This window comes from Mauremys mutica, chromosome 16, assembly GCF_020497125.1.
Source record: "Mauremys mutica isolate MM-2020 ecotype Southern chromosome 16, ASM2049712v1, whole genome shotgun sequence".
In the NCBI taxonomy this organism is placed as follows: Eukaryota; Metazoa; Chordata; order Testudines; family Geoemydidae; genus Mauremys; species Mauremys mutica.
The window spans coordinates 12,088,088-12,114,774 of NC_059087.1; the positions used below are offsets into that span (position 1 = coordinate 12,088,088).

The window sequence follows — 26,687 nt, forward strand, 5'->3', positions numbered from 1 at the left end:
GAATGATTGCCCAGACAGTCTTAAGGGAACAAGGTAAAAATGAAAATCTGTTTAAAACAAATTCAAGCAATAAAACCAGAGTGACAGCCTATATGCTGAAGGCTGTAGCCACAGCAACACAGTTATCCTTAGCCTGCAAAAACTCAGTGTGTGTGTGTATTCTCTTCAATTGCTTTCTGAGATAACCCAAGAGTCAGTCCGAACAAGCTGCTTTGGTGTGCATGTGTCTATCTCTCTCTGTTTTGCGCATACATACATCATTACTTTTAGGGCTACCATATTTGAACATTCAAAAAGAGGACACTCCACAGGCCCCGCCCACAGTCCACCCCCCGCTCCTCCCCCACTCTGTCCCAGGTCCCGCCCCCTCCTTGCTTGGCCCCGCCACTGCACCCCTCCTAACCCCCTGGACTGCTGGTGGCTTGCTGCGTCCCTCCTCAGTCCCCCACCCACTGCTCACCTCCTCCCACCTGCCACTCACCTCCTCCCACCCCTGCCAGAAACCCCTATGCCCACCCCAAGAACCCCCACCTGCCGCTGGCTCACCACTTGCCTCCTCACCCCTGCCTGCCCACCCGCCGCCGGCTCCCTCGCCGCTCACCTCTTCAACCCCCTCTGCCCGCCGCTGGCCTCTTCACCCCTCCTCGCCTGCCGCTGGCTCGCTGCCTGTCTCCTCACCCTCCCCGCCCACCGCCCACCTCCTCACCCTCCTCCCTCGCTGCTGGCTCCCTCGCTGCTCACCTCTTCACTGCCCCCTGCCCGCCGCTGGCTCGCCTCTTCACCCTCATCACCTGCCACTTGCCTCCTCACCCACCCGCCCGCCCGCCAGCCACTGGCTCCCTCGCCGCTCGCCTCTTCACCTGCCACTTGCCTCCTCACCCACCCGCCAGCCACTGGCTCCCTCGCCACTCACCTCTTCATCCTCCCCATCTGCCAACTGCCCCCTCACCCGCCCGCCAGCCACTGGCTCCCTCACCGCTCGCCTCTTCATCCTCCCCATCTGCCAACTGCCTCCTCACCCGCCCGCCAGCCACTGGCTCCCTCACCGCTCGCCTCTTCATCCTCCCCATCTGCCAACTGCCTCCTCACCTGCCCGCCAGCCACTGGCTCCCTCGCCGCTCGCCTCTTCATCCTCCCCATCTGTCAACTGCGCCCTCACCCGCCCGCCAGCCACTGGCTTCCTCGCCGCTCGCCTCTTCACTGCCCCCTGCCTGCCGCTGGCTCGCCTCTTCACCCTCGCCACCTGCCACTTGCCTCCTCACCCACCCACCCGCCACTGGCTCCCTCGCCGCTCGCCTCTTCATCCTCCCCATCTGCCAACTGCCTCCTCACCCGCCCGCCAGCCACTGGCTCCCTCGCCGCTTGCCTCTTCACCCTCCCCATCTACCAACTGCCTCCTCACCCACCCGCCAGCCACTGGCTCCCTCGCTGCTCGCCTCTTCAGCCTCCCCATCTGCCAACTGCCTCCTCACCCACCCGCCAGCCACTGGCTCCCTCGCCGCTCGCCTCTTCAGCCTCCCCATCTGCCAACTGCCTCCTCACCCACCCGCCAGCCACTGGCTCCCTCGCCGCTTGCCTCCTCACCCTCCTGCCCACCGCTGGTTCACTGCTCGGCTCTTCATCCTCGCCACCCGCTATTTGCCTCCTCGCCCGCCCACCCGCCAGCCACTGGCTCCCTCGCCACTCGCCTCCTCACCCACCTGCCCGCCAGCCAGCCACTGGCTCCCTTGCCACTCACCTTTTCACCCTCCCCGCCCGCCACTTGCCACCTCACCCGCCCGCCAGCCACTGGCTCCCTCGCCACTCGCCTCCTCACCCACCTGCCCGCCAGCCAGCCACTGGCTCCCTTGCCACTCACCTTTTCACCCTCCCCGCCCGCCACTTGCCACCTCACCCGCCCGCCAGCCACTGGCTCCCTCGCCACTCGCCTCCTCACCCACCTGCCCGCCAGCCAGCCACTGGCTCCCTTGCCACTCACCTTTTCACCCTCCCCACCCGCCACTTGCCTCCTCACCCGCCCGCCAGCCACTGGCTCCCTCGCCACTCACCTCCTCACCCACCTGCCCGCCAGCCAGCCACTGGCTCCCAGGAAGCATACGGCAGGTCCCTCTGGCTCCTAGGGTCGGGTCGGGTCAGGTCGAGCGGGGGGGACTGAGGGCTCTCTGCCCTCTGCCAGCATCTGCATGCCCTGCCCCCGCAGCTCTGATTGGGCAGGAGGGAGCCGGTGCAGCACGCAGAGACCCTCTCCACCTCTGTGCCTCCGTGCCCCCGCCTCCTCTGACCCGACCCTAGGAGCCAGAGGGACCTGCTGGATGTTTCCCGGGAGCCTCCCCAGGTAAGCACCACCAGAACTCCTTACTTTGTCCCCTGGCAGGTCCCTCTGGCTCGTCAGGTCGGGGGAGGAGGAGCAGAGGGCTCTCTGTGCGCTGCCGGCGCCTGCAAACCCCACTCCGCAGCTCCGGCAGCTCCCATGCTAGGGTTACCATACGTCCGTATTTTCCCGGACGTTTTTAGATATTTAAAAATTCCTCCTGGACGGCAATTTAACAGCTAAAAAGCCAGACATGTCCGGGAAAATACGGACGTATGTAACCCTACTTACTTTATGCTATTTATTGTTTATTTTACACAAACTCTCATGCCAATAATTGTATTTAATGACTCTCTCCTCATTAATGTTTAATGAAAACTCTGACCACCTATGGTGGTACTCTGATGGGTTTGTGAGCCAATTTAAATGTACAAGATTTCCTCTCTCCCCCTCCCTTCCCTGGACAAATCCCTTTTATTTTGTAGCCAACATTGCTAATGCAATATAAACATTACTTGCGCTTTGCTCACAGGAAAATGGCATAGGCTATAAAAAAGGCACATTTCCATGGGCACCACATTGACTCCTGGCTCTTGAAATGAAGACATTTTGATGTGCTAGTAGCAAAATACAGCCACAAGTTTACTTGCTGACTGAAATTGCATGGGAAGCATACACTGATTATACTTTCGCAGCTGTTAAGTTATTAAGTTTTGCTTCATTTAAGTACACGGGTGTGTTTAAGTGCCTTGAAATAGTCTCTGTGCACTATGTACACTATGTGTGTAAATAAGCTGGAGTGTATCTTTTAATGCAACTAGAATAATATTTGATCTATAATAAAAACATCATCAATGAGAAGCAACTAACAGGCATAGGAAGTTGTATAATACTAAGAATACTCCACACAGGAGTTGAAATTCACCCCTGTGCAGAGGTCCACTAAAAAGGGCAGTGGGATTTAAGAGAGGAATAGGCCATGTGCTGGACTTCTGCACCTTCCACCTGTGGATCAGGAAAGCATCTCACATGCATTGATGGAAGAGTCCATTCAGTCCCTTTCTGATGAGGTAGGTAAGTATCATCACATTTATACATATAAGGAAAGTGAGGGCCACAGGGATTCTGGTCCTGCCTAAAGTCACACAGTGAGGAGGTGTCAGAACCATGATCAGGTTCTAGATCTCCTGATTCCCAGTTCCTCTTCTTTAACCACAGCACCGTGCTGCCTCTCTAGCACTGGGAGATGTTGTGGTCCCCCCGCCCCCTTTTTTTTTGTTTTGGCATTTACAACAAATACAATTTTCTGGTTTGTTCCTTTTCCTTTTTTTAAAAAAAAATATTGTCCACGTTGAAAGTAAATGTTCTGGTTATGTTGAACATACCATGTTAGACTTGCGTGTTCGACATGTTAAAAGCCAATGGAAAGTGCATTATTTTAAATCTAGCATAAATGGAAAGTGCACTGTTGCCTACAATAAAAGGTTTGGGTGTGTTAGTTTTTTAAAGCCTACAAAGAAAGCAATCTTCAGCTGTTCTTTTTCTACCAGCTCTTCAAGTGTGACTGCAGCCACTTAAAGTCGATATATAAGGCATTTAATGAATCAATTAATAATCTTTTAGTTTCATCCTGGTTTGTTTAGGAACTTTCTTCAGTTGGGTGAGCAGAAATAAAATCATGTTCCTCTAGAGAAACTGAGTTTAATCTCTGCCTTCCTCTGGGCTCTGCACTGTCACCTAAACTCTGCAGTGCACTGAATATTACACTGTAATGGAACTGAGACTGGCATGACTCCCCCTCTTTGCTAGCCAGGTTAATTCTGGGGAAATTAAGACTTAAATTTAGTATTAAAATACTTTGATTACTGAGATTTGAAGTATCGGGGAGTGGTACTCCCGATGGCATTCTGCGCCAAAAAAATAAAAAATGTGCACACAATATTTTAAAATTCTGCAAATGTTATTTGTTAATAAATAAATGTGGAGGCTCCAGCACGGCTAGTGGGAGCACAGGCCACCGACTGCACAGAGGTAGAAGATCCCCCTGCATCCCCCACCCCCGGAACTGGACTCGGTGGTAAAGTGGCACCTGACCCTGACACAGTGCAAGGACCAGGGCTATCCCAGAAACACCCTGGGGCCCTGCCCCTCCGTGCCAATCACACTAGATGTAGGCAGGCAGGCTCCGCTGAGCAGGATCCAAGTATGGAGGGGCTTAGTGTAGGGAGAACCAGATGTGGGGTGACAGGGTAATGTGTGGGGCAATCTGGGTGCGGGCAGCTTGGTGGGGTGTCCGGGTGCGAGGGAGATATGGATGAACAGGGGCTCATTGGGGGGTGGTTCTGGGTGCAGACACAATGAGACTTTGCAGGGGGGTCTATGGGAAGGTGGTGGGGCTCAGCAGGGGGGTCCAGGTGCTGACTTGGTAGGGTGCAGGTCTGGGTGCTGGCTTGGTGGAGAGTGTGGGTGTTGGGGCCTAGTAAGGGTAGTCCAGGTGCAGGTGGGGTGAGGCTTGGTGGGGTGGGGGTTCGAGTGTGGGGTGCGGTCTGGGTGCAGGGGTGGGATCCAGATGCAGAGGGTGAGGCTTGTCAGGATGTGGGTTCTGGGTGCAGGGGGTGAGATAGGGGAGCAGCTCCCTGTATAGTGACTCTTCCCCCCATGGCTGAGGAAGTAGGGGAGGGAGGGAGGGGTGCAGCACTTCCTGCAACTGGACAGGTTTCTGGGGGTGGGTCTGAACCAGCCCTGGCCAGCAGGCCCGCCGATAGGGGGAGGGGGGAAAGGGGGCAGTTGCCCAGGGGCCTGGCTGATTTAAAAGGGCCTGGAGGCCCCCGGCCACCACCATTTCCACAGTAGCAGCAGCCAGGAGCCCTGGGGCCCTTTAAATCGCCCTGGCAAGCTGCAGGGCTCCTAGGCACGCGCGACCACTCTGGCCCCCGCGCTTTAGGGGGCCCCGTGGGCCAGGCGGTCAGTCCCGGAAGTGATGCATTCGTCACTTCCACCCTGGGCCCTGCCCCCCAGGGATGGCCCTGGCCCTGGAATTGCTGCCCATGGGCCTGCTGGCCGCTCCTTGCAAGGGAAGAGGAAGCTGCATCCTTCCCAGCCCAGCCAGGACTAGTAGGTGAGCCTGGCACAGGGTAGGAGCCACTGGCAGGGGCATCCTCCTTCCCAGTGATTTACCACTCCACTGGCTGCTCCGAGTGCCTGAGACAAGGCACCCACATTGCTGGGGAGTGGTGCATGACCACTCATAGACTTTAAGGTCAGAAGGGACCATTATGATCATCTAGTCTGACCTCCTGCACAACACAGGCCACAGAATCTCACCCACCCACTTCTATAACAAACCCCTACCTATGCCTGAGTTATTGAAGTCCCCAAATTGCAGTTTGAAGACCTCAAGCTGCAGAGAATCCTCCAGCAAGTGACCCGTGCCCCATGCTGCAGAGGAAGGCGAAAAACCTCCTGGGCCTCTGCCAATCTGCCCTGGAGGAAAATTCCTTCCCGACCCCAAATATGGCGATCAGTTAAACCCTGAGCATGTGGGCAAGACTCACCAGCCAGCACCCAGGAAAGAATTCTCTGTAGTAACTCAGATCCCAACCCATCTAACATCCCATCACAGACCACTGGGCATATTGCTTCCCTGTCAGAAAGTCATTTTTCTTTGGGGAAGCAAAGAAATCTGCAAAGGAGATGAATTCTGCACACACACGGGGTGCAGAATTCCCCCAGGAGTAACTGAGTGCCAGTGGGCTCAACATACCCAGATCAGTCAGCAGACAAACCACACTTTCAGAGGAGCTCCCATGCTATCTGCTGGCACTGAAGATTCCAGGTGTACACTATGATTTGCAGTCACTGCTCCCCTCAGAAAGGAAGGAAGCTAAAGCAGAGAAAGCACTTCTAAAAGATTAGGCTTGTGTCTCTATGGAAAACCTTTCTGTAATGGTCAGACACAGAGCCCGAATTAATGTAGAATGTTATCATTTACATTCTGAGACTACCCTTTGCTGATTTGAAGCTATATATACACTGAGAAAGACACTGATTAGCAGGATCCCTTCTGACAAATGTTGTTTGGTCTTCTCTGACCTCCTTTTCCCAGGCCAGCTGGCCAGAGAATGACCTGGGTGCAAACCCTGCCCCCATCTGTCTGCAGGCATGTACAACCCAAAAGGCAATGAAAAAAGCTGCATAGTTCCACTGTGCAAGAGGGTGGGGTTAGGATGCGGAAAGCCTGTACAAGAAAGCCTGCACTGTCTGTGAACCACACAGCTGTGCTTTGTATTTGCACAGGGGAGCTCCATCCACTGTAATCATGAAGTTGCTTGAGGATGAATACGGGAGGGGCCTTTGTGGATGCAAATTTAGCAGCCAAACCCATTTGCATGGAGGATGGGGCACAGCATTTGCCCAGGCTGTGGAAGTAGGGTGTGGTTAGGATTTCGTCCATTTCCCTGAACCCCACTGTGAATCGTCCCTTTACTTAGCGTTCTATATGAACAGGACTGGGGTCTGGACATTAACTACATCTGCCAAAAAAAAAGAAAAAAAAGTGAACCCCCCCCCACAATTTTGGAATTATATTTTCCCCCCTAGCTGTTTATGTTACCTATAACGGGCGATGCAAAGATGGACTTTCCCAGAATATCTTTGCTTTGAGGTATTGGAATTCCGTTCATTATCCATCTGTAAAGAAATAAAGACAATAGGATTTATACTGTTGCACCCATTGTTAGCCTGAGTACATGCAACACATACAAAACACTTCAGATGACACGAAACAGTCGGATATAGGTTTTCGGCAATTCATTTTTATTTAGAAATATGTATACACCTCTACCTCGATATAACGCTGTCCTCAGGAGCCAAAAAATCCCCGTCCCCCCTCCCCTCCTGGAGAACTGCTTTACCGCGTTATATCCAAATTCGTGTTATATCGAGTCGCGTTATATCAGGGTAGAGGTGTACTAATAATGAACAGTAATTTATCCAAAGTGTGCTGTTTGATTTTAATTAAAACTTCAGCAAGTGAGTCCCAAGATGACTTACTGTAAATGATTCACCTAGTGTTGTGTACAGTGTTTGCTGCCATTAAAATGTCAACTTTTACACAGTTAGCTCATAATGATACCCTATAGTTAGAATAGGAAATAACTGTGGTACCTTAGATACCACTGACTTGTAACTGTAGGCAAATATTGATTTTTTTAAAATTGTGACCAGTATTAGCTGAAGAATCACACCAAATAAAACTCTCCCAAACCAGTCCCCATCTGCTGAATTCCATCCGCTCCACTAACCCAGTGGAAACACATATTAGCTCTGAATTCACCATGATGCTTAATGCAGCACAATATAGCAAAGCCATAATTTTGACTCCACCATGAATTAATGAGTAGAAAACCTAGTGATTAAACTGTACTGCTGAGTCAACATAAACAGGTCCTATGTATTTTGGATCTGCATCAGATACATTCTTGAAATTCAGTGTACTAAAGCAATAAAAATTCTGTCTCTCCTGCTCGATGCTGGGCACTGTTCGTAAGGAGGGATACATTTCTCACTGTCCTCTGTTTTACAATATGCTAGACACCTCTAGGAGAACTGAGATAGAAACTTCTCCTTAAAACAGTAGTACCAAGTTAGGCTGTGGAGTCAAGCAGGGAAGCTTTCATGGGGCTGAATGGTAACCCTATAATCCAGGAGACAGGCAGGCACCTGACTGTGATTTGGAGTCTCACTCTAGTTCCTCCTGCTCCCAAGTTACAGTTATGAAGCATTATGCTCCAGCAAAAAGGCCGGTGCATGTAACTTTCTTCTCTGCGCTGGCTCTGGGGCATGGGCTGCTCTCTTGGTGGGCACAACCAAGACTCCGGACACTCCCCATGCTTGCCTGCCTACTCGTCGCTCACCATATGGGAATGGGAGTAGCAGTTGGCACTGGTGATGTGCATAGCCTGTACAGTGGTGTATGAAGGCTCCTTATGTCCCCTGACTCCCTGAATAGATGTGTGCAGCTGGGCTCACAACTGAGCTGATAATGATTACCCTAGGAGCAGAGCCAGTATTCTTACTAACAATCATGGAAGTTGTGGGGATGTCGTTGTGGAATGGACTGTGCGCCCTTTTGATGTCAGAAATTACAACAGCAAGTACCACTCTCAGATTTTATATTTCAAAAGCTGATTTCCTTAAGGTGTAATTTATATATTTTTCTCTTTGGATACTGGATATGGTACCTTGGTCTGTAACTAAACTTACGTGTGTATGTGAGAGGTATGTAGGCACCACATAATTACACTTAGAAAGGCAAACAATGAGCAATTCAGTTAAAAACTGCTTGACGTTCTCAGTGAGAGACAACTGAAAAATAATAGAAGAAGAGGATTAAATTTGACATGCACTTGTTCTGTTCTGTGCTGTTAGTTCTGCTTCCTTAAATTTGGTTGCTATGCTGCCTTTTTTTGGCTTCACTGCTCTTGATGCAGCCTATTCATCAAGCAGTGGATGCTCACACCTCCCAGTAATGGTATTAAGAGTTTATGTGTTTCTTGGTCAACAGACCCCGAGATGTGGATATTGAGTGGCATATTAGTAGAAGCTAGTAGGAATCTAATTCTTTTGTAGAATATCCTGTATTACACTTTGATTTTTAGTGATGTCCACAAGCATTTTGATGCAATCAACTTCCTGGGGTTCATCAGCAATCCCTATGTTATAGCCACAGCATCTGAACACAATTTCAGTCTATTTACTTTTAAAATGTTTGACAGAGGGAAAAATCAGGTCTGTATCCAATAAAATATCATTACAACCCTCATTGTTTTCTAGTTCTGTTTGCCCTCATGGAACAGTCTTACAGAATTTAATGGATTTTTAAATATATTTTTAAAAAAATCATCTCATATATGTTTTTAATAGATAATGAGATCCCACTGATATAATTCTATAGCCTGGTTAAGGAAACCTATAGATAGCACCTTAATCTCTATTAAATTTGATTGGGATTTAAGAGCATTTTTATAGAACCCTATAACATTTCTACAAGAGGCGTTTGGGTTTCATCCTTATTCAAGTCTACAGGAGTTTTGTTTGTGGGTGTTGAGACTGTGCACATGACGAGATGAAGGAAAAGGAGTCATAATCAAGTACACTGAAGAACTTGAATGGTGTTTCAGTGGATTTCCTCCTGCTAGTCCTGAGATGTGCAAAGATTAGCAATAATAAAATATTGTCAATATCTCTGCTGAATTTTCCAAAACTGGAAATAAATGCAGATATGTTAGGAAGCTGAATGGCTGAGGGGATTCTCCAGTTTACAGGTTCAAATTCAGCTAAGAATGATCCAGGTGGCGATATCATTCCAGTTACTAATGAATGGATTTCCACATCATTAAAACCAAGCAAAGGACAGGTCAAAGAGAATGATCCACTTCTCACACCTAGAAGTGGCCTTTCTGGAACAGAGCTGAGGCACATTGGCAGGGCATCGGGTGGAATACTGCTCTTACAGATGCATTATCTGTCCTGTGGATAGAGGATTTATGTCAATCTAGCACCACTAATGGGCACAAAAAAGATCGACTAAAATGTGATACATTTCACAAGGACTAAATAAACAAACTAAGCAAAAGACCAGAAAGGAAGACAGTCAGGTTTCCTAGATGGGATTTTCAACCTCCCTATGTGATTTAGATGCACAATAGTCCCATTATTTATGCTCCCAAATCACTTGGGTCCTTTTGAAAATCCCAGCCCTTGACTCTTCAGAAGTGCAGTTAAACACTGAGGTGTAGCACACCTGTCCCATTGAAGAAGGAAGGCTCTAGCCGATCAAACACATTCCCAATGTCACCAACTTAAAAAGACTCACGTCTGAATCAAATCTGCATCTTGGGCTGCCGGATCTTGACCTGGACAGAAACGTAGGTTTGACGGACAACTGTTCTGGTTTGTCACCAGATATCTGCAGGGGTCGTATAAACTCCGAAATCACACAACGACTTCCAGAAGGGCTTTCGTTACCTACCCGTAAATAAAAACACAACAATTGGTACAAAGTGGCAACGTAGTTGACAGTCACAGCAGAGGCATCATATGCTGAATGCGTCACAGGGTGTGAACAATCATCTGACCCCTATTAATGGCCCATCCAGAGAGGGGATGACAAAGGGTAGCACAGAGCAAGCATCCATTGCCACTTCCCATTCTGTACCTGTTCAGTGGATTAAAAGTCCTGAAAAACTTCTAATGGACAATTATGGGGAATGTGAAGACATTTTAATGTCAAGATCAGAGCTAAGGAGCAAATAAACATGAATCATCTCCCAATTTTTACCAACCAGTTGGAAAAGAGAAAAGGTTACTATATGAGATGACTACGTGTTCTAGTAGTTTCACACACATGCTAAGATTATTTTTTATGTTGGCATGAAAAAAAAACCAAGCCTTCTTGTAAATACTGTCTATTTATTGACAATAATAATATTTAGCTTAGCACTTGCATTAAAAAGTTTTAACTAATTAATGCTCAATACCCTGTAGGGAGATAGGTATGCACTACTGGTCCTAATCCTCATTTACAATAAGGCACTTTTACGTCACTGTGGATGTGCAAAAGGCTTTAACCTAAGTGAAAATATATACCCAATTTAAGATCTTTTCACTGCCAGAGAACAACCAAGTCCTACCATCTCCATTCTGCAGATCAGGTAACAATGTTGGGTAAGTGTCTTGCCCAGTGCTACATGGTATATCAGTGGCAGAGTAGAATTAGAATTGGGGTTTCTTGTTCAACAGCCCATATTCTAAGTCACAAACACAATCATTAAATTTTCTAAAAAATGCAGGAGCCATATTAAGGAAAAAAGGAGAAAATTCTGGAGACACTTTGAACATTTTTTTCTGATTATAAAAATTTTGCCAATAAAAGATAAAATACACCATACCATTAAAGGAATAAGAGACCCGATCCTGCAAGATGCTAAGCAGCCTGAACTCCTAGTGACTATAGTAGACATTAAGAGTACTTCGTATTCCCAGGATCAATCCCTAAAGGCTTGTGAAATATGGTTTTAAAAAATGTGCTTCTCAAGGCTGCAAGGGGGATTGGTAAACATGGAATATAAAATGCTGCCCTACGTTTTCCTTCACCAGTCACACTACTCCTCTGGAACCACAAGTAAGAAAGCAGGAAATAGCAATCTGGGGCTAATTATATCTGAAGCAGCAGCAGCTGTAGCAAAACCACAGCAAACAATTTGCGGCACTGCTGCCACAATCAGATTTCTCAGCCTTCCTCTCCTCTCTTTTTAATACAACTAGTCCATGCTCTTATTTTCAAGTCCTGGTCACGTGTGAGGTCGGCTGCTCCCCTCCAATTGCGCTAGGAGTTTGAAATGTGGTGTTTTGTTCTTGAAGTGCCTGCTTCCCCGTTACATGCCACTGAGACTCATCAACTGTACCGCAGAAGAGGATGAGCTCCTAAAAGACATCGTCAGAGGGTTTTTTAGTATGTTCCTTGGTCCAACTTGATTCGTTCTCTCTGCACCACTTTAATTTTATAGCACAGCAGCTTAAGCACATTAACCACAGGGAAATATACAAGGCCGTACAAAAGATTTATTGCAACCAGCCCTGCTTGCAGCAATCTCCACACTGGCAAAGGGCACATTTTTTATTTTTGGAATTTCTCTCATACTTTTAATAGAATAACAATCCCCTTTCAGAAACCTGCAGCTAATTTGGTTCCTTCCGTTCACTGTTAATGCATTTGCCACACCAGACTGTCATTCTAGAGTCTACAGATAATTGCTCCAACTGCTACAATATATTAAAAGGAAACCAGTTCTGAGGCTCATGTCTATTGGATTTTCCTCGGTTTTGTTATATCCACTGCAGTGTGAGTTCTTCCTAGGCACCAGAATGGAAAGTTCCTTCGACACCCTACCCTTTGCTGTGTTCCCCATACAGGGGACTGGCCAGAATCTGAGCCTACATTAGATCAGATAGAACAACACAAAAGCAAGATCCTGGAACACTGTTCATGTCATGGGAATTGATGGGGAACTCAGGAAGGGACGTTGGAAGGAGTACGTTTTAAGGAGATATATGAAGGGGGAGAGAGGGTGCTCAGCAGGAGATAACAAGGAGCAGCATGATAGAAGGTCCAAGACTGAGCATGGAAGCATGAGATAAAAGGCAAAAGGATTGGGAAAAGCAGAGAGAGAGAGAGAGAGAGAGAGAGAGAGAGAGAGAGAGGGAGTAAACAGGGGAGGTGGGAATAAGTGCCAAGATTAAGGGGGGAGCTAAATTATGGGGGCTGTGAAAATCAGGACATGGTGCTTGACTTTGATGCAGTAGAGAAGAGAGAGATGCAAATGCCGCTGATGTGGTTGAAGCAGCAGAGAACATTAGCAGCTACATTTTGGACAGACTGGAGAGGTGAGAAGCAGGGAGGTATGAGAAGAGGAAAGATCACAACAGTCAAGGCAAAAGATGATCGAGGCCTGGACAAGGATTTTAGCCATGAGGGACAGGAAGGTAATGTGGGTTTTGGTAACAGGGAGGAAGAAGTGACAGGACTGAGCAAGGGACTGAATGTGGTGGGTGGGCGGAGGGCGAGAAAAGAGAAGAATTACTACTCAATTTTAGAAAGAGGCGAATAGAAAGAAATTAAGTAACTTGCCTTGAGTTCACTTCAGTATATTGGATTAGGCATGCACCTGAGAGTCAAGAGACCTGAGTTTTAATCCTACTTCTGATACTGATTTGGTGTATGACCTTGGGCAAATCACTCCTACCCCTTCTGTGTCTCATTTGCCCCACCTAAATGGGGACAATGATGTTTTCCTACCTAGGTAAGTGCAAAGTGGCAGAGGAGGGCACTTCAGCAGCAATTCCAACCATTCAAGATGGATTGGGTTTCCAAATCTGATTCCCTGCTTCCTGAAATGTCACTTCCCTCTCAAGTCCCCCTTCTCATTCAGCTACATCTGCAAGATCATTTCTCCCTTCCTCTAACAAGTGCCATCAGCTGTTAACTTCCTATGCAAGAGTTTGTGAAATGACAGCAGCTGCTCCTGAAGAAATCCCTCCTCCCCGTGCTCTTAGCCCGACAGGGCGTCTTCCATCTCGGACTATGGGCTAGCTACAGTGTAGATTGTTAGTTGTTAGCTACTGGGACTTTGCACAACAGAAATCATTCTTTCTTGTTGTTGTTGCTGCTGTTTAAGGTGGTGATTACTTATTTTTAAATAAAGTGTCTCAATTTGTCCAAATTCCAACAACCATGTAGACCTGTTGTTTTATGTTTTTTTCACTTCAGCAGAGATTTTATAAAAAGCTACTGTAAGTGCAAACGACTTCACTAATAACAATCACCATTTTAGCAAAAAGGCAAATTGAAACTCGTATATGAAACATGTTGTACGCCTCTTGAAATCTCTTGCTCTTGGAGTTCTATAGAAAAAGCCAGCCCCTTTGGATTAAGTATGCATAGGTACAGTAACATAATTCTGCATCTGTAACTAAGATTAATTTTACAATCAGAATATTTTGGGATTGCACGTTAAATTCTCTTCTCACTCTGGTGCAATGCCAGTGGCTTCACTTGGTTTGCACCACAATAAATACCAGGAGTTTCTGGTCCTATATGGATGCTTCTCCATTTATGAATTCATTGGAGACTAGGAATACATACATCCTTCCCCTCAGCCTAGTATCTGAAAAGTAACAGTAATAATGATAAGGATTCATGACAGAAGTCACTGGAGAACAACAGTGTGTATATGTCTCCTGGAGGGGAGGATATTAGCCTGGGATGTGGAAAATCCTGGTTGAAGTCACTGCTCTGCCTGATTCTCCGCAGTTTTTCATATCAGATCACTCCCAATCAGGGAAAGTACAGATGTGATCCTGGGTCTCCCACATCCCAGGCCAGTGCCCTAATCCTGCAGCTAGAAATAATCTGTCTCCCACCTTCCCCTGCTCTGCCTCATCCCAAAACCCCCAACCCCTTCCTGAAAAAAATGTGTGTTTCACAGAACATTTCAGCAAAAGTGTTCCAAACAGCTCTAGTTAAAGGTTACGCAACACAAAGGACCTTTCCCACGGGTTTCTCATAGCAGAATGCATCATTCTGAATCCATGAATTGGGATCCTTTCTGAAGTGCAGACTGTTTTGAATGAATTGGTATAACAACAGCAAATAGGCATAGAAAGGTGTGAAAACCGTAAGTGGTACCACATTTTCAACAGCTATTTCCTGTCAGGAGGCTTGCAAGTCTAATATTAGTATGATACTATGTAATGCCTGGTGCTAAAACACAGGTAATAAGGATACCAAGGAACCAGGGCCGGCTCCAAGCACCAGCGCAGCAAGCAGGTGCTTGGGGCAGCCAACGGAAAAGGGCGGCACCTCCGGCTCTTCGGCGGCGAGCCCCTCAGTCCCTGTTGGAGGGAAGGACCAGCCGCTGAATTGCCCCCGAAGAATGAAGCGACGGCGGTAGAGCTGCCGCCAATCGCGGCTTTTTTCTTCTTTTTTTTCCCGCCGCTTGGGGCAGCAAAAACGCTGGAGCCAGCCCTGTAAGGAACATCAGTGTTTTGATAATATAAACTTTAGAGTGAAAAAAGGGTTATGTAATTCAACTGAATTTCCCCTCGTCCCCTTCCTCCAGTCATTGTTTTCTCTTAGGTCAATTTTTTTTTGCTGAGTCCACATTACAGTGGATGGAAGAGGGAGGGGTGTGGGCAGCATTAGGGAGCAACTTATGACTTTCTGGTTCTAAGGGCTGTTCTAACCTGCACCAGCTCCTACTAGCTGGGGATTGCTGGAGTGCATCATGCTCCAGCTACTCTTTTTGCTATCCCCTATATGCCCCTGTGCTCTGGGAAGGGAGGTTTAGGAGCCAGTCACCCCAGTTCTATCCCTGATGTGGACTCCCCCATGTCAGTGCCACCCGACAGGCACAAAAGCAGGGGAGTGGAACTTCACTCAGAACATCAAAGCCTGTCTCTTCAGCTTGATTTGTCTTGCCAGCTGAGCTACTTTATTTTGTTGGATAAAAGAACCTGAATGCATGTATCAAGTTCCAAAATACATCGACCTTCTCACCAAGAGCTCTTGTATAGGCTGTTTGAAACTAAGGTATTATGGGTCTAGTCCTACGCCCATTGAAGTCAATGTTTTTTTCCCTTGACATCAGTAGGAGTAGCACCAGACCCATAATACCTTAGTTACTAAACACGAAACTAAACTTTCCTGCTGCTGGAAGCCTCATATACATAAGGCACAAATTTTGTCATGGCTGGCAACTGACCAGTGGAGGAAGTTTCAAGAATGATCTTCCAAGACAAGGAAATGCTGCCGATTCCTTCATTTAAAGGTCTCAGGACACAATTAAAGCTGATCATACATAAAGTGGCTGGTCATGAACCAATTACACCTTCCATCCTACTTACCGTACATTACTATTGACTGATCAATTATGGACTACACTGTATGACTGGGGAAAGAACATTAAAACACCCCTGGTACCTGGCCTTGTTTCTGACATTTGCTCTGTTTTGAAAGCTGTTCTCGTGTTCTCTCCTACCCAGGAAACAATAAAAAAATTCTGCCCCTAATTCTGAGAGCTTGATGAGAACACCACTATTACGGTGAACTGGCTGATTTCAACAGTTAACAATGCTGTCTGCTTGCTTAAATATTATGGACCAAATCAATACTCAGCACAACTTATTGATAGCAATGGATTTACACCAGGTGTGAGTATTGGTCCAAATTTAAGACTCACTGTTGCTCACTTGAGTAGACCCATGTGTGAATAGGATGTGAGAAAACTTTTGCAGGATAGGGCCTTTACTGACTGGAGGGAGAACCAGGCTATATTTTCAAAGTTTCATTTGAAGACATGTTGTTCTTTTCCATTTCAGTTAGTGATCAGCAAACATCAAGAAGTTGAGAGAGTCTGACTTAGTTAGGCCCCCAAAAGTTTAGTTGCTTATTGGAACATTTGGGGTCTATTTAAACAGATTTTAAAGATTTAAACTGAACCTTGCGTATCTGCCAAGGGGATTCTGATGATTAATTAAGGGTATGTCTACACTACCTGCCGGATTGGCAGGCAGCGATTGATCCAGCGGGGGTCGACAAATTGCCCCACTTTCCCCCCTCCCATGGGCGGCCCTGCTAACCCCTCCTCCCAGCCCCGGCCTGGCCCCCTTACCATGCCGCTCAAAGTGGCAGGAGCTGCAGAGCTGCGCTGGCACCAGCAGCTCAGCACACTGCAGCTCTCCAAGGGGGGGGGGGGGAGGGGAGGAGCTGGGGAAGCCTCCCCAGCTAGGAGCTCAGGCAGGCCGGACAGGATGGTCCCGCGGGCCGGATGTGGCCCACAGACCAGAGTTTGTCCGCCTGTCTGCCTCTTTAGCAACCGGTTCTACACCTGTTTCTAAATTTAACAACTGGTTCTTGTGAACCGGTGCGAACCGGCTCCAGCTCACCACTGCATAAGCCTATAAACCAGTGGTTCTCAAACTTTTGCACTGGTGACCCTTTTCACATAGCAAGCCTCTGAGTACGACACTCCTTATAAATGAAAAACACTTTTTAATATATTTAACACCATTATAAATGCTGGAGGCGAAGCGGGGTTTGGGGTGGAGGCTGACAGCTTGCAACCCCCCATGTAATAACTTCACGACCCCCTGAAGGGTCCCAACCCCCAGTTTGAGAACCCCTGTTATAAACCATTATGCAGCAGAATCAGTGAGATTGCAAACACGTCTCTTCTGTGTTAAAAAAAAATCACAATGTCCCACCATCTCTAAAGAAAGCGCTGAAGTGAACGGAAAAAAGAAAGTCGTCTTGTTCCATCTGACTTGGTTTCACATCAAGTTTGTCAGCTTTTGATGAATACAGTTGCTTATCTGCAGTGGTAGAGAAATGATTTGTGAATCACGGTACTTTTCCTGACGATAAAAAATGGGTTCCCTCCACACCCCTTCTTAGAAACTCAGGAAGATGAAATACAAAATGCAAATCTATTTTACTTTTCCAGCTTCTCTTCATATTTATTATAAAGCAATTGTTCAAGAATCCTCAAAGCCTGATAAGGCAATGAAAAATTATCTCACAGCCACGCAACCGCTGTGAGTATTCTATTGCAATGTTAGTATCTCACAGTGATGCCTGAAGAACATTACAGTTTGGGGTGTTATCGATCCCCAAATGTCAGCACACCAATTGTCCAGAATTGATTTTCTTTTCTTCTCCTCCTTTTTAACTGGTTTACTCCCTTGCATTATGGAAAATGCCTCCACTGACAGATTCTTCTTTCCTTTAGAGTATGTAGTTTTCCTTGTGACAAAATCCACCAAACTAAGTCAAGAGATGTTTGGGGACAGATCTTCTGCTGGTGTAATCTGGTGTAGCTCCATTGCCTTCAATGAGGCTATGCCGATTTACACCAGCTGACCATCTGGCCTGTTAACTTAATTGCAGCCCATTCCAATTCCTTAATTGGAAAGAAAGAAAGAAAGAAAGAAAGAAAGAAAGAAAGAAAGAAAGAAAGAAAGAAAGAAAGAAAGACCATGATAGAGAACAAATGTCACTGATTATGCATTATATTTAATTATTATTTGTATTGCCATAGTACCTAGAGGCCCCATCCAAAGACCAGGGTTCTCTTGTGCTAGGCACTGTACGCATAATCACCGCACTTTTCAGCCTTGATAGGCAGCTAGATGGAATCTACATTCTGGGTCCCTTCCAAGTATCCTCAGAGACCCTCCTGACCAATGATACTGCCACAGCCTTTGAAAATTGCTTATGCATAATCGGCAGTGAGCAAACTCAACTAGTCACAAGGAGGAGTCGCCTTTGGCAAAAAGAAAAGTCACCTGGCAAAAGTTCAGCATGCCTCTTTGGGAAACACACAATGAAGGGAACAAAGTAAACCAAGAGACAATGATACGGACCTCCCTTATGAAGCGTTTTGAGATATATTGCAGAAAACCACTGTATAAAAGTTAAGTATCAGAGGGGTAGCCGTGTTAGTCTGGTTCATAGAGGGCTTCTTTGCTGCTTGTATAAAAGTTAGGTAATTATTATTATTATTGTAAGTATAGGCACAATGAGAATGGAGCACATTTAAACATATCTTCCTTATTTTTAAATTAAATTCATTCATTTAGAACCTTGTTTTTACCTTATTTTTAAATTAAAATAAAGGGGCATTTTCAGTCAAGTTTCACTGTGGCTAAAATGGCTCTTTAATCCATCCATCATCACTAAACTGACCACTGTTAAGTATAATCAACATTCTAGGGAAAAGTAAAAACCCAACAGATGTTATTTGCATAGAGGGCTTCTCAAAAGCATTCCATCCAAACTTTTTGGATGGAAAACTGAGTTTTCATCAAAACTAATATTTTTTGTGGAAAGTGTCTGCTTTCCTCAATATTTCCCCCCCCCCCCCCCGTTTGTGGTTTTTTTTCACACGTCCAAATTTTCTGATGAAAGTTTTGACTAAAAAGAAAATATTTTCTTTTTTGTTGAAATTTTCCACAGAACACCTTCAGTTTTCAATTCTTTCTACCTACAGATTCCTTTCATAGAAGGAAACAGGGGGAGGGGGGAAGCAAGTGTAACCAACACTAAATCAGGGTGAGTCTCTGCCCCTCCCTACAGTCTACTGTTATCTCCAAGCTAGCGGGACAGCTCCTTTAACGCAAGGACCATCTATACCCAGAAGTCCTGTGATCAGCTCCCACAGACAATCCACCCAGGGGACCCTCACACAAGTGGTGGCCTATACTGGGATACGAACTGCTCTTGATCTCTGACACTCAAGACAAGCTTCCCAAGGGGTGTTTTTTCACAAGTAATGAGGAATGATCATTAGGTCAAATTTTACTCTCAGTTACATTAAAACTCAGTAAATCCACTGTAATTCCAATGAAGTCAGAAAGCTACTCAGAAATGGCCCCAGGGCATACAGCTGAATCAGCGCCAAATACTGTTCTCTCACACACACAATCTCCTGCCATCAATGGGATTTGTTTACATGAGGGTTTAATTTGACCCCTAATTCAGCAAACTCCTTCAAATAAAAGTATCAGTTCTTACCTTTGCCTATGGAGGTGGCTATTCCGTTCATTAACTGGGACAGAGATTTACTAGGGGAGCCAAGGACATCTGAGGATGCCACCGAGTTACTGCTCAAGAGATCAATCTTTCCAGCTTGCTGCCGAAACTTTTCCAGTTCCTTGGAGAGGAGGTTAAACTGTTCGCTCTGCGTCCGACATTTCTCCTCTAGCTCTCGTACCTTGGCCTGCACAACCAAGACATAAGAGATGCATCTGAATGGGATCACAGAGAGCTTTGGTCAGATCAGACTGTTAGAGAGTATCAAGAAGCAGGGATGGGCAAACCAGTTTGGAGCCCTCTTTTCCTCCCCCTAAACATTTCCCCAAATTTAGAGTTAAACCCTTTGGGAGTATAAAATATTTTTTTCCACCACCAGTTTCCAAGCAAGAGAAAGCTTGTTCTCGTACTGTTTTCAGTTAGGACCAGGAGTGGCACTGCTAGTAAATTTGCAAGATAAAGCCTTGCTTTGTGAAAATTTTCAGCCCAAATATTGCTGATTCAGAAAAGCAGCCCAGCTTCTCAATGATTCTGCAAACCAACCCCAAATCCCAGATCTCTTTTTGAGGTTTGCCCATCCTTAGCCATTAAATCACAGCTTCCTTAATTGCTATACTAATGTTTATAGAAAAGCTGCAATGGTTCATGCAGAATGTAGGTCTAGCCGTTGGCTGAATTCGATTTCAAAATTAATGTACACAGCTAGATGTGCCAAACTGTCCAGAAGTAACCCAGACACCAGCCAACAGAGTATTACTCATAAGCTTCAGTAACACAAACATTTTGTAATTGGCAGGCTTTGCCTTTTTGTTTTAATTCTGAGGCATCAGGCTGTGACACAGCAGAAATTATGTGGAAATTATGTAACAATCTGATGCATTATTTCCTAATCTGATATTTTATCATGTACCAACAGTCTTTGCATTCCATTTAACCTCCTTCCCCTCCATAGCCTAGTAAAACAGCCATGTTAATGAGCATAAACTGGCTGTGAATTAGATCCATTTCCCCCCATTCAATTGTTGCTACTGGAACTTTTTTTTGGAAGAGCAGAATTTTTCAAGTGGTGCATGAGAAAGACAGCTGAACGGCTACAAGCTTCTACACAAAAACCATAGCTGTATTACATCCATATGCCTCACTATGGGCATCAAACAATTATATGACTCATGGCAAGGCTAATGATGGAATTTATTCCAGGGCTCTACTGATGATGAGCCTCAGTAATTTAAAATGTTCAGTAGTTTCCCCCACATGCCGCCTGGAAGAACACATGCATTAAAATGCCCCAGTTTCCTGATATAGAATGGAGTATTATTTTCTCATTAATGAAGTTTTTCTAAAAATACAAGCAAATCTGAACATATAATTAATCTCTTCAAATTCATAAAATGCAAATTGGTTTAATCTTGCTATAGAAATATGAACACATTTGGCTGATGTGGGTATCCTGAATGGAGCAAGAGATAATAACTGGAAAAGATAGAGACAGTGTGAAGAGTTCTAAACAAAGCTGAAGTGCTTTCAGTTTTTATTCTTCCACTGCTGGCTTAGGGTACCCAAATATGAGCCTTTACTATTTGTCACGTTGCCACTTATAAGCAATTAGTTGAAAACTGGCAGTAGGGCTTCTGCACGCAATTTGAAAAGAAAATTAAATGGGGAACAGCAGTAAAAAGATTTAGGTTTCTAGAATCCCAGTCTTTCCAATGGAGAGCTTTGGGAATAGTTATCAACTCTGTGTGCAAGAAATACCCTGAAGCTTTCCAGTATACTAACCCAAGTATTCAAAAATCATGAGTTAGTCCCTGAAAAATCATGAGATTGAAAAATAAATAAATAAACAAACATGGGGTTCTTTTTATTTGCCTTTTGGGCTTTGAGTCATTAGCATTCACATTTTGAACTTTTCTCAGCAACCTGGAGAGCTAGAAGCTTTTTTTATTTTTTAAATGGAAGAAAATATTCTGATATGATCATAGAGCTGTTGCTTTAAGTAGAAAAAGTACCATGAAACTTGCAATAAAACAGAGAGCTGGCAATCCTGCATGTGCTTGTTTTCTAACACTAGACAACTGGTTGCTTGACTATTAATAACTAAAAATGAAATTGAGATCTGTGCAAGGGCTCAGCCCAAGGCCTATACACCAATTAAGTCCCATTTAAGACCTATTATGAGGACTTTAGGGAGATTTAAATGCTGCATGGACCTTCTGCACAGGGGTGAATTTCATCCTACTAAAGTAATGTCTACAGAAATTAAAATAGACCTTCAGAAAATTACACAAACAGATCTTGCTGAGCATTGATAATCTCTGACTCATAACTTAAACACAGCTAAATAACTGACACACTTTTCATTCATGTCACCATCTTTAATATTATATGTAATATTTTAAACATGACTTAATTTGTGAGCAGATTTATGTAAAAATGACTGTTCATGGCATACACCAAAAATGGCTTTAAACATCACATTGGTAATCTGCTAACAAATGCAAATATAGATTCAGATTATATTCTAACATAAAATACTCCTGTAAATATTTGATGTTCTTTACCGGTTTCTGATGTATGTTGCAAAGCTATGTAGACTTCATTTACAATGATCTGATTTTAAGTTAATGCTCTTGCCCTTCCAAATCTAAATAAAATGGCTCGGAAGAGGCTGCTAAATGGCAAAGGTCACTGAGTTCTTACTGAAATTAAAGGATCAGCTACAATTGTTGGAAAAGATATCTGGGAAATCTGCAAGTCAGGAATGTTTCTGGTGGTACTAAACAAATACAGTACTGTGATAAAATAGCACTGAAAAGCTACACAGAAATAGTTACATTATTATAACTATACCCGTTGCTAACAGAAAACACCAACACTTTCTTCAGAGAAGTAAACATGCTAACCTCCCTGAAAAAAATGTAACAGTCTTCCCCCTAAAACCGCAATCAGAGTATACTCTCCCCTACTACAACTCTGCTGTTCACTTCCCATTTCCAGATCATTCAGACAGTATTGGCAACCACATTCCAACGTCACATGGCATCTGCCAACATCCTGGATGCTCCTCCATTATATTTCACGTGGCCATACATCAAAGCATGCAGACAGCCCTAGTATCACTAAAAGAGGACATCCTTATGGCCAAGGAGGGAGTCCCCATCTAGAAGCTCATACTACTTGACCTCTAAGCAACTTATGATGCAGTCATTTACATTCTTCTGTTGGCCTTTCTGCATGAGAAGGCTGGAATAGAAGGCCTAGCATTGGTACAGTCATTCCTCTCCAACGGGACTAAAAGTAAGGTAGTGGGCAAGTGCTCTGCTTCCTCAATTGCCCTCGTTTATGGAGACCCTTTGGGATCTAATTTGTCCCTGCCCTCTTGACTATCGAAATGAGACTCCCTAGAAGATGTGGTGAGAGGCCATAGACTGAGCTGCCAACAATACATTGATACCACCCAGCTGCAATCAACACCATCATGAGGATGTCACCATGCCTAGAGGAGAGCAGCTCCTGGTTGAAGAGTAGTTGGCTCACACACAATCTGGGCAAAACTGAAGAAACTCTTTGAAGAACTAGCCCTGTCTCCTGTTCTTCAAATTGGTGAGAACCCTCACGGTCCTGTTCAAAACAGCAATTTAGGTTAGAAGAACAGTTGGCATCAGTGATATTGAAAAATGCCTCACTAAGAAGCTTCACCTCTTACTGCCAGATGGGGACTGTGATTCACTGTCTCTGGATCCCCAAGGTAGCATCAACGTGGAGGTTCCAGCTTGTGCATAACGTGTTTCTCACCTTATCCCTATGCACCGATCCTTCCACTCGCTCCTAATCTGCTGCTGTTGATAGTTCAAGGCTTTCATCCTGATCATCAGAGCCATCAACAAGTCGGGACTCAGCTACATCAACGACTACGTTTCCATCCACCACTCACCAAGACAGCCGTGCTCCTCTGGGACAATACAGTTCACAACACCATGGGGCAGCCACAGACAAATAGTTCTACAATGAGGGGGATTGGCTGTGGAATGAGCTGCCATACACCAGGGTCTTGCCACCTTCAGGGTGTGCTGCAAGACACTTCTCTTTGACAAAACTTTCCCACCATAACAAAATTAATGGGAGAGGGGGAAAAGGAAAGAAGCAAAAGCATTGGAGATTTCTGTACCAGGGAAGGGAGAAAAGCCAAAGACTCTTGAAATCCCTTAGGGACCTTGCTATGAAGAGCTAATTTATCTGTGCAGTGATCAGCAATATAAAAAAAAACTAATAAAAACTATAGATAGATACACTCGCCATATTCCCTATTGATAAATCACTGTTTAGACTGCCTTTTACCTTCTATTAGATATGAGCCACCTGCAGGATCATAAACTTCTGGAGTCTCTGATCTGAAATCCTAGAGCAAGTGGGGGTTGTACAGTACGCGGCAATTGGAGGCTACTTAGTTCTTTATATAGCACTTTTCATCGTTAAAGAGCTTTACATTTGAAAGAGTTGTCAGGAAAGAGGTCACAGCAGCAGACACTTGTCAGTAAGGAAATGGGGATTAATAATATGAAGAAATAAGCACCCAGTGATGTGATTTCTGAGAGTTCTTCCAATGTGTACCTTCATTTTCATAAAACGTATTTACCGTTTGGAAGATTTCTAACATGCATTGTTTGTTTAGTGCCAAATTCTCTCTGTAGATGGCCCCATCTCCCTGAATAACCAAAAGGATTTATATCACCTTCCATATTCAAGATGTGGTCCACTGTAATTGTGTGTCTTCTTCAAAAGCATAGGGGCCAGATTTTCAAAAAGAGCTGAGTACCGAGCAGCTTCTATTTTGGCACCTAAATGAAATATTCATATTTTCAAAACTGTTCATTACTTTTGACAACCAATGGGGCTGCTGGGTTCTGAGCACTTTTGAAAATCTGGCCATTTAATTTAAGTCTCTAAATTGGAACCGAACTCTTGAAAATACAGTTTCAGATCATAAAAATAAGAGCAGAATTTGGTCAAAAGTGGGCAGTTTACAACAGGCCTTGAAGATCTTTCTAAGCTACCCTCTGAAATGGGTGTCTCTCTAATTCATTTCCTAAGCATAAATGCAGATGACTTTATGTATCAAAAACAGGGAAGGTGTGTGAAGTTTCTACTTGGCTACAAGACTTTTACCCCACTTTTTGCTGTATTGGAGAATCAAATGGAAAAGAGATTCTATACTCACTTTTCAAGTACTCAGATAGGTGCATTTCTGACATAACCTGGAAAACTTTGGATTCATAAATCAAGGAGTAAACCACCCTGATTCATAGATACATAGTAGTATATGATAGTGCATGCGTACTGATTAGCAAACCACAAAGGTGTTGAGGTACAATGAACCTCAAAAAGTGTAGATCTCCAATAAAATGTGAATATTGGAAGCAAAGGATTATGATTCCATTGGAGCAGTGTTTCCCAAACTTGGGACACCGCTTATTTAGGGAAAGCCCCTGGCGGGGCGGGCCAGTTTGTTTACCTGCTGCCTCTGCAGGTCTGGCTGATCACGGCTCCCATTGGCCACAGTTCGCTGCTCCAGGCCAATGGGAGCTGCTGGAGGTGATGCAGGCCAAGGGACGTACTGGCCGCCACTTCCAGCAGCTCCCATTGGCCTGGAGCAGTGAACCGTGGCCAGTGGAAGCCACGATCGGCCGGACCTGCAGAGGCAGCAGGTAAACAAACCGGCCCGGCCCACCAGGGGCTTTCCCTACACAAGCGGAGTCCCAAGTTTGGGAAACACTGCATAGGAGGATAAAACAGAAGCCAGGGTGTGATGGAGAAAACTCATCACAGATATGCTGAATTACCAATAGTAGCAAGGGAAATACAGGAAATCACTAGAAAAGTAAATTGATTTTTGTACAAATGCACAAAATGTTCTGATTTCAAGTTTGCTTTAATGTGAAAATTTATGTTTAAAGATATTTATATGCTGTATGGCAAAAAATACCTTCCATCAGCTTCAACATTAGCTTGTTATATTCTGTCATAGTTCAAAGATGGCTTAAAAAAACCTCATCAGGCATAGACACTCACACAGTGTCACACCACTGACAGTTTTTAGGAAATATAGAATGCACATTTTACACTTCAGACATAGTGTTATCTTGATGCATTAGGATTTATACACATAGGAGAGCATTCATCCCACACAGAGGACACACATAAGCACTAAGCTTGGCATGGAGGTGAATTTCACCCATAGGCTTGATCCATCTCTCATTGAACTCAATGAGAATCTTTCCATTGACTTCAATGGGACTAGGTTCACCACTTCTAGCTCGGCAAGGTAAGACGTTACTTCTGCAGTTCAGTTCACAAATCTAAGTTGCAAGAAACCCCATATATATTGCTCAGCCCAGAAAATGCGGGGGGGGGAAAAAGGGGCAGGAGCCCAAATGTAAAACCAGTTTCCAATCAGGTTCAACAAACAGAAAATCTCTAATTTCAAAAATGTTGACAGTAAAGTTCTCCCTGTGCTTGCTAAATCACTGTGTAAGTGGGATGGAGATTACAGAGCTAGACATACTGCAGACAAGCACTGCAGGTGAAATGTCCACCTTGCTGAATGGGGTGTGTAAATTGTGAGTCTGGGAGGGACACGACGTGCCACCCTTCCATACCTGCTGGGTTGGGGGGAAATTGGGCTCTCAGGGTCTGAGCCTGTCCCGCCTGCTCCTGCTGCCATTGGTCGGCTGGGGTTAGGATGGGCCAGCTGATTGGCTCCTACCTGCAAAAGCTGGGTCATTTTGGTTTTGCTCCAGCCCCATCCATTTCCACCCTTATCAAGTATGCTGGATCTCTTATGATGCCGGGGGCCTTGCTGATTGCTACACTTTGTTGGGCGGTTGGAAGGCATTTTTCCCATATGGCAAAACAGGCAAATGGCTACTTGGGTATTTTCCACCTTCTATCCAGCATCCCAGAGGTCCAGCTCCGGGGTTTACAACATTACATTTGTTGCAATTTTGGCAGGTTCCAGTGTGGTGGTGGGTTTAAAAAAAAAAGGGTCTGATGTGAGTCCTTGTAATTCAGTGGGCTTCTTGGGCCTGAACCCCAAACACAACATGGTATGGTAAGGATGTACACTTCTCTGTCTTGCACAGCAAGGGATTCCCCACTATTCACCTCTCCACTTCTGGTGAGGATGAGGGGAATGAGTTGGGACTCTGGCTTCCTGCCAAGAGCCCTGGG

General features: G+C 45.2%; 1 protein-coding gene across 4 annotated transcripts in view; it reads right to left on the reverse strand.

The window, feature by feature from the left end:
* The window catches only part of RIMBP2 (RIMS binding protein 2), a 338,869-nt gene that overhangs the window by 64,078 nt on the left and 248,104 nt on the right, over nucleotides 1–26,687 (reverse strand). For all 4 annotated transcript variants that reach the window (XM_044989706.1, XM_044989705.1, XM_044989709.1 and 1 more), the window contains 3 exons: nucleotides 19,443–19,647; nucleotides 10,188–10,339; nucleotides 6,924–7,000 (listed from right to left, as the gene is read on the reverse strand). In XM_044989706.1, the coding sequence (XP_044845641.1) occupies nucleotides 6,924–7,000; nucleotides 10,188–10,339; nucleotides 19,443–19,647 (434 nt within the window). The remainder of the gene's footprint in view (nucleotides 1–6,923; nucleotides 7,001–10,187; nucleotides 10,340–19,442; nucleotides 19,648–26,687) is intronic.